This window comes from Sinocyclocheilus grahami, unplaced genomic scaffold (genome assembly GCF_001515645.1).
Source record: "Sinocyclocheilus grahami isolate Dianchi unplaced genomic scaffold, SAMN03320097.WGS_v1.1 scaffold59.1, whole genome shotgun sequence".
NCBI classification, from domain to species: Eukaryota; Metazoa; Chordata; class Actinopteri; order Cypriniformes; family Cyprinidae; genus Sinocyclocheilus; species Sinocyclocheilus grahami.
The window spans coordinates 219,387-228,334 of NW_015505238.1; the positions used below are offsets into that span (position 1 = coordinate 219,387).

At 39.6% G+C, this 8,948-nt stretch overlaps 1 protein-coding gene across 2 annotated transcripts in view; it reads right to left on the reverse strand.

The window, feature by feature from the left end:
- LOC107584369 (proteasome activator complex subunit 4B) overlaps positions 1–8,860 on the reverse strand; it is a 51,071-nt gene extending 42,211 nt beyond the window's left edge. Inside the window, exons 1-4 of one of the 2 annotated variants that reach the window (XM_016270949.1) lie at positions 8,360–8,860; positions 6,202–6,342; positions 5,703–5,819; positions 2,307–2,360 (exon numbers count right to left, since the gene is read on the reverse strand). In XM_016270949.1, coding sequence (XP_016126435.1) covers positions 2,307–2,360; positions 5,703–5,819; positions 6,202–6,342; positions 8,360–8,556 — 509 coding nt within the window. In that variant the 5' untranslated portion in view covers positions 8,557–8,860. The remainder of the gene's footprint in view (positions 1–2,306; positions 2,361–5,702; positions 5,820–6,201; positions 6,343–8,359) is intronic. The other variant, XM_016270950.1, reaches the window with a different exon arrangement.
- Between the last annotated feature and the right edge of the window lie 88 nt (positions 8,861–8,948).

The following is an 8,948-nucleotide window of genomic DNA, read 5'->3' on the forward strand; positions in this document are numbered from 1 at the left end:
TGAGGTATTCGGCCAATCACAATGTACTGGATAGCTGGCCAATCAGAGCACACCTAGCTTTTCAGACCGATGAGCTTTGTAAAAATCGACGCGTTTTAACCTTAAACTGCATAAACACATTTCATTACACCAAATACACAAAATAATGTTCTTTTTAGCAACATCATATGACCCCTTTAAAAATCAGTTACACCATCAATTAAAGGGATAGTTCACCCAAAAATGAAAAATGTATCTTTATCTGCTTACCCCCAGGGCATCCAAGATGTAGGTGACTTTGTTTCTTAAGTAGAACACATTTGATGATTTTTAAGTCCAACCGTTGCAGTCTATCAGTCGTATAATGCATGGCATAACAAAATCTATGAGTGTAAAAAAAAAAACATGCACAGACAAATCCAAATTAAACCCTGCGGCTCGTGACGACACATTAATGTCCTAAGACACAAAACGATCGGTTTGTGCAAGAAACCGAACAGTATTTATATAATTTTTTACCTCTAATACACCACTATGTCCAACTGTTTTTGGGCACGAGCACGAATTCCGGTGCATGAGGTTTGTACGCGCTCTGGCATAGTTTACGTTAACGGGTGTTGTCGCGGGAGGAGCAAACGACAGACACAGTGGGTGTGGCATCAGGCCTTGGAGAGGCTTTTATTAACAGAAAATAAACAGTGTCCAGAAAAAAGGGAATCAAGTGTCCAAAATAAACAGAGGATCTGGTGTCCTCGTTGTGCTGCAGGGTTCGTGAAGGGAAGGGCAGTGGTCAGGAAGGAAGGAAGGGTCCAGGTAAGGGGCGGAGTCCGGCGGCCGCTCGCATTCCCTTCTCCGCGAGGGGCAGCGGCTTCATCCTGCTCTCTGCCCACGGCGCTTGAAGGGACTAGACGGCCTGGCATCCTTGCCCGACGGCCGTGTAACGGGTGCGGTTCTCGTCCGGACTGCGGGTTCGGCAGCTCACGAATCTGGTGGCACGGGAGTCCTTCTACGCACCCCTCCTGGACCCACGAGGACACCAGCGTGCATGCACGGGGAAGAGACCGGTCTCCCGAGGAGAGGCGCGCTTGGCATTTAAACAGCGGCGGTGATGAGGCTCCATTCGGTTCAGGTGTGCCCCATCACACGCCGCCAGCCCTGGCTATTTCAGCGCCCCTCCTTTCACATGCACCCACTCATGTCGGGAGCCTGGCGAAGGGTGGCGATTAAGGGACGGGGTGATGCTGATAATTAGGGGGAGGCAGCCGACTCATCACAGTGTGTTGATATCCAGCCGAAGAGCAATCAACCATAACTTCAGGCGTGCGTAAACTACGCCAAAGCGCGTACACACCTCACGCATCGGATGCCGTGCAGGCGCCCAAAGACAGATGGACATAGTGGTATATTAGAGGTAAAAATTATACAAATACTGTTCGGTTTCTTGCACAAACCGATCGTTTCGTGTCTTAGGGCATCAATGTGTCGTCACAGCCGCAGGGTTTAATTTGGATTTGTCTGTGCATGTTTTTTTTACTCTCATAGATTTTGTTACCATTGCCATGCATTATACGACTGATAGACTGCAACGGTTGGACTTAATCATCAAATGTGTTCTACTGAAGAAACAAAGTCACCTACATCTTGGATGTCCTGGGGGTAAGCAGATAAACATCAAATTTTCATTTTTGGGTGAACTATCCCTTTAACAACATCGGAAACTCACAGTTGGTCTGTCTTTAATTATTTCCCTATGGAGAAAATGAACATAGTTTTGAACTTCCAGAACACAACTGTTGCACTCTATAGGCTTATGATGCTTTTGGAAAACACAGCTTTGATTAGTGACTTCTTTTAATATAAACCCTTCGCCCACCAGTAAGAACAATCAAAGGATTCTTAGATAAAGAGAATGAAGTCACAGCGATGAGTCTGTCCCATTCCTGGAGGAGGTGTACTGCAGAACAGTTATTTACAACAAGTTTTTTGTCATTGTGCTGTTGTAGTTTGTCAGGAGAGCTTTTAGTCTAAATATAAGAGCTGACCAACCCCTCTGAGCATCCATGAATTGTGTTTGACAGACAAAGATGAAATATTAGAAACTTTAAAAGGAGCACCATTTCCTGATGTGTTTATGAAGCATGTTATTAAGTGGATACGACTAAGCTACTACAGAAACAAAGATTATAAATACAAATGCAGGTGTAAGCTGTGATGGGATTTTCATTTAGATTGTTGATTTGCTTTTCATTTTGGACACATGCAAATAAATATAAGCGGCTGCCCTTGGAAAGGTACAGTGCAACGTGTAAAACATGAGCTGTGCTTACCGCTTGCGCACAATACTAAGCATTTTTTGTTTAGTTGAGGCTTCTGCTCGATAACTGAATGTGAGAAAAGGAAAAATGCATAAGCCAATGCTAGACATACCAATAACATCAATCTCACAGTTGTAACTGTTTAATAGGTTCTTCTTAGAATACTGGGTGTGTTAAATGGGAATGGTTGTGTTACAAGAGTCTGTAGTGCTCAGTTAAAAGGCCTAAAATGTGGGAACATAAAATAAAACAAGATAAAGCAAATTGCTAAATCTTAGGCAGCACGTCAGGGTCCTTCTTTTCCATTAACCAATCTTGGCACTGATAATTTTTATCACCTTGCCCTGTACAATGAATCATATGTCATAAGCGTGTTCACCATACAGAAACACTTTACATTAGGGATGCTCCGATCGATCGGCATCGGCCGATAATCACATTTTATGACTCGATCGTTACTCACTACACTTGGCCGATTTCACGAACCGATCACAATTTGATGACGTCAACTAGTGGTCGACCGATATATCGCCAAGGCCGATATATCTGCCAATATTTGGCATTTTTCAAAGGCGGGACTTTTATTTTGATGGCGCTGAGAACAGCAGCTTTAATATTATTAGGAATAGAAAGGCAAACATTATAATACTTTCTCGTTTGCCGTCAGCATTCAGCAAATACGAATTGATATCATTTAAATCTTTGAATGACTAATGAACGTTTAATTAAACAAACCTTGCAGACTTAGTCGAATCTAGTTGAGATCTTGTGAAGTGTGCATTTGTATCCTGCACGATCGCGTGATCTCTGCGTGACGGTCGGAGATGCACGATCAACTAAATTTAAACTAGTGATTTCAAATTATGCTGCACTTTATGCATTTGCACACTGTCATATTCATGTCATTTTCATTGTGTGGTGTATGTAAAATGAGTGTTAACTTGGCTTTAAAAAAATAAATAAAAAAATTCCCAATGCACACAAACTTCCCAGAATACTGAGTGCCCTGTTGGTTACAGTGTTTACTTCCTTTTTAATTAGATTTTTATTAAATATTTATTTATTTGTGAAAAATGCTTTGTCTTCTAAAGTATAAGTATGTTTATTTTACACAATTATTTGAATCCATTTCAAATTATTTCAAATTTCTTAAATTTAAAATAAATACAATTATATCGGCCATCGGCCACCCTGCTTCCCAAGATATCGGCATCGGCTGTCAAAAACCCATATCGGTTGACCACTAACGTCAACGCGTGACGACGTACATGATGCGTGGGGACATAAATGATTTGGCGCCACAGTCATGTCATCGCTAGTGTGGAAATGCGATGATGTTTCGAGAAACAATTAAAAATGTGCATGTTTTGCATGATGATTTTAATGAATGGATGGTTCATTTTTAACAGCAGATTCAGTGACGTTAGAGCTGATCTGCGCCTCACTGCACACGTCTACAGCTCCATGGGAACCGGAGCTGATTGCGGCCGCTCTAGTCAATGCTTGTGTTTATACCAGCCAGCCATGGAACGTTTCTGAAACGGCTCTCCGCACAGCTTGGCTAAAAATAGCCTTTTGTGAGTTGTCACAGCGTGGAGGATGGAACAAAATCTTGTCGGCACCGTAAGGGATAACGGTAACATAATAGCTACGCTGATCGTGGGCTGCTTTTAAATGAACATTTATTTATAAAACTAAATATCTTCTTTGGCCATATTAGCCCAGTCAACAGCATTAACACAGGCTTTACTCCTTTCAAACTTTATCTGGAATGTCACCGTTTCAGTCACTGCAACTTCCCGATCAGGCGAACGAACACGAAATCGTCTGCCTCATGAAAAAAATTTATTTAAAAATGTAGTTAATATTTGCATCATTTATGATTTATTTTATCCACCCGCAAATAATCAGAATGCATTTTTTATTACCTGACCTGCAGATTATCCGCAGCGCCCATGGATATAGGAAAAGTAAAATATGTTTGCTGCCTAAATCAGATGGACTTACTGAAAATGCAAATTAATTCTCTGCCAGCAGGAGATTCTTTAAAGCGGGAGAAACAGAGGTTTCCCCAGTAACGGCTGTACAAAAAGCAGCGCTGAGCTCATAAACGCTGCTTTATCAGGCATATAACATGCAAGATTAAATGAAAATTTAAACATTTTCTAAAAATAGTCTTCCTTCAGAAATACAGTGATATAAAAACACCCGCGCCTCGTTTTGATTTTTAAACATACAGTATGTGCTCATGTTTATTCAACGAAGCCTTTTGGAAAATCGGTCAGTTTTGATATTGTGACGAGCACCACAAATAAATAAATGTATGGGAAACACATCCCACAGCACAACCACCTGAGCCCAACTTCAGTCTACTCATCTCAAAACGTAATAATCACTTTAATGTTGCTTGCGCCAACAGTTGTACACAGAAGTAGCTCTGGGAGCATGCTGCGCAATGCTGACCTCATAAGTCATTCCCCCGGAACTGCTTCTGTCTACAACAGTGAGCGCAAGCTAGATTCAAGTGATTATTACGTTTTGAATTTGGATATTTTTTATTACAAAAACGCATCGATTCGCTACAGAAGGCCTTTGTTCACCCCCCGGAGCTGTGTGAGATACTTTTTTTATGGATGTGTGATTTTTATTTAAGTTCTTTTGGACTGAAGCAATGCAACACCTGCTGAGTGGCATTAAACAGCTTGAAAGATTCCAACTGGATTCGTCTGAAAGAAGAAAGTCATATACACCTAGGATGCCTCGGGGGTGAGTAAAACGCAGCCTAATTTTCATTTTTGGGTGAACTAACCCTTTAACTTTAACTGCGTTTGTAGCCGGCGCCATAGCCAGACTGATAAACAAACATAGACCGGAAGTTAACTTCGGGCCAGGCGGGTGCGCCCGATGAAACTGTCTGTATAAAGCTTGAAGTATCAGAATCGCATCGGCCGATCAACCATGACAAGAAATCGGTACTCGGTATCGGCTGCAAAAATCCTGATCGGAGCATCCCTACTTTACATCTCTGCAAATATGTCATGAACAGGCCCACAAAGAAACTGAAGACTTAATTTCATATTTTCTGTGCTGATTTTGGGATGGAAATCTATTGAATGGGTTTAAATATTGTATAACTAATTATAAATATATGGTATATACAGTAGCTGAAAGCATAATCAAATTAACTAGAGCTTTAAAACAGTGTAAAACTTTGTGAATGATGGCAATTTAAAGTCAGCAGAGCACTGTCCATGTGGGCCTGGTCATCGGGTACCATGCTATTAAAAAACATAGTATCCAGTCACATGGAAGATTTTGTTTGGACTTGTTTCCATAGTTCACAACAAACTAGAATCAGTGAGATTACAGCAGAGATAGGTAGGAAGATTAAAAGAGCAAGAGGCCTACTTTGGGAACCAGTTAAGACCAAGATGCTCAGTTTTTGAGTACAGGATACTCTCATAGAGATCGTACAAAGGCCTCCAAGGCAATTCCAAGTCATCCCGGGACAGCAGTTCTTTCTTCCTGTATGTTAAAATAAAAGTGTGTTCAGAAACATTAGGAATTTACTAAATTATAATTAAAACATAACTAAATTATAATTCTATATTATCATTAATAATAATAATAATGCATTAATCAAAGTCAAGGCCTTGTATTCAATTATATGGAAATAACATTTTCTCATATAATAACAATAAACTTTGAATTACCTTGATTTCATTTGAATTACCTTGTTTTATTTTTATATTTTGATTTTTTTATATGGAATTTCATTATAATTATTTTTAACAATTAATCTTTCATTCATGTAAATAATCATTTTAATCATCCAACAACAAATCTACTGTGTAATTCTCAAATGTGTGGCAATGGTAAGGTGTTTGATGGGGACACTTCTGCGTACTTCAGTAAGTTGATGAGGAGTCGTGCAAAGCTCTGCATTATACTGATGTCCAGCTTGGGGATGGTGACCAGCTCGTACAAAAGCTTGATGAAGAGCACATGGTCCTCCTTGCTGAACTTTCTCCCGTACAGCCGAAGGTACCTATAAAAGAGCAGAAATCATGTCAGAGTAGTAAGAGCAAGAGAGAAACAGCATGATTCACTAAACCAAAACTAAGTCTAGAGATTGCACACTATTTTTAAGTTTATTGTTAAATCAACACAATACAGCAATAATAAACCACCAAATATGAAAGTGAGCATCCACCACCCCAAAATAACTAGTAGTATTATAACAGAATAATATTTAATACAATACAATAATAATACAGTGACTATTCGGAAAGCCTGGGTGGAAGAATATATATATAAAGTTGATATACACAAGTTTACATACATCTTGCAGAATCTGCTAAATGTTCGGCTAATTATTTTACCAAAATAACAGAGATCATACAAAATGCTTTTTTGCATACTTTTTATTTAGTACTTAGTACAGTTTAACTGTTCAGGACAAACAAGGGACTCATGAACAGCTATTACTAAACAAACAAAAAAACACAGCTGTGGATAATTCAGGTAACAACACAGTATTAAGAGTCAAGTGAACGCAAACTTTTGAACGGGGTCGTTTTTATAAATTCAACTATTATTTTCTCTTGTGGACTATATGTAAACACCTTTAATGTGAAATATCTTATTCAGGTCAATACTAAATCAAAAATAACATGCATTTTGTATGATTCTGCAAAGTGTATGTAAACTTTTGACCTCAACTGTATATATAGTTTGGGAGGGAAGAACATATGGCCATCAGTTATCTGTGGGGCACTTTTGACCTTATCACTAAATATGTAAAGCGCGAAGGCCACCATGTGATCATGAGACAGAGAGCTCTGTGACTCTGACTAAAGCGGAGTCAGGCTAGCATGGCATAAATAGTGGAATGGGTCCTCAAAATAGATTATATAAGAGAGCCTTTATAAACATTCAACTAAATGTTAAAAGCTCAAACTTATCCCCCTTTAAAAAAATATATATATATATTTTTTTTTTTTCAAGTTGGCAGTTTCCTCTGCAACTATTAAACTGTAGTACCCTTGAAAACAGTATGGGAGAGCAGGGTATATACTGTAAACACACACCTATACAGCTACAATTATTACAATTGAAAAAATTCACTGACTTCTTCACTGAATCGGCTCAAATGACTCACTCTCTCACTGAACCGTATATTATATTCAATTCTACACAACATGCCCACTATGAATACAAACCCCTTGAATTTAATCTGATGATGAGGCAAGAAGCCAAATAGATGAGGAATTAAGTTTGTAAACACACTGCCCATTTAAGCAGAGATAATGTCAAGTATTTAGGGTAATACAAACTCTACGGAAATTCTACAGCAGTCAAAACCACTAGTAATACACTTAACACAACTAAGGGGTAACATGTTACGCAGCATTAACTTATGTAAGACTTTAAGGGTCATTAAATAATGCATCATAAAACTTAAATATTTGAATAGAACAATAACCCCTTATATCCATAAATAAGGTTTAATATACATGTGCAAGAGTCTGTTATTCAACATGGTCAAAAATAATCATGAATCAGTGCCAATAAGATACATACTAAAATAGATCGAAATGATTAAGGCAAACCATAAAGGCATGAAACAAATATGTAAGCAGTCTCCTCCAAGTAAAATGTCTTTTTAAGGACTCCATGTCTAAACCACTAGTTGCAGTGATGCATGTGGCAGCTGCTTATCCAGCACTAATGTTAGCCTCCGTTAGCTGATTAGCTTAGAAATGAGCTTACAACAGTCCTGCATTTCCTGCATTTTACAGACTGAAGCCACGCTGACGAACCAGACCGAGGTAATATTACTCTCGATATTATGAAAGGTCACCGTGGAGTACTAGCAGACAGATATGTGATGTTTACATATGAGCAAGGGCAGCTGAGTGACTCAGGTAGCGCTTAGCTTTTAGCACGCTAGCTAACGGCTAACGTTACAAGCTACCGGAGTAATTCAGCTCTGCCTGCGGTTTATTGATAAAACAGGCTCAATTCCCACAGCAAAGCAGTTTTGGAGTCTTGAATGTACTTACGTGGAGAGCTTCCGAGTCCAAAGTAAAACCCCGGGCCATAACTCACGGAGCTGGACAGCTCGACCTAAGTTCCCTTTAATCTGGGCCAAAATGTCATTGGATTCGCGGTCTAGTTTGTCTCCGTACGGGAGAAGTTTGTTGTAGACGATCTCTTTCTGAGGGACAAAACCTAATATCTCGGCCTGCTCCTTTTTCATATTACGATTTCCAAAAAGAAATATCCGTGTCCGGCTTATTTCCTTCCCCTCTTCACAGAAGTTCGCTTGACAAAGCTTTGTTTTATTCACAAAATCCGCTACTTTCGCATATGTGGCGGTGTTGTGGAGCGGGTTTCAGATCAAAACTTGTTTCTTCGACAGATCTCTGTCTTTCTGACCTCTGGTGATAAACACATTAGCTTCAGTCACCTACAAATAGAGAAGTCTCCCCTCACTCTCTTGACACATATTACGAGTCACACGGACAGACACACGCTCACATACACATACACATACACGTATACACACACACACACACACACACACACACACACACACACACACACACACACACACACACACACACACCGGCGGGTGCAACAGTGCAACAG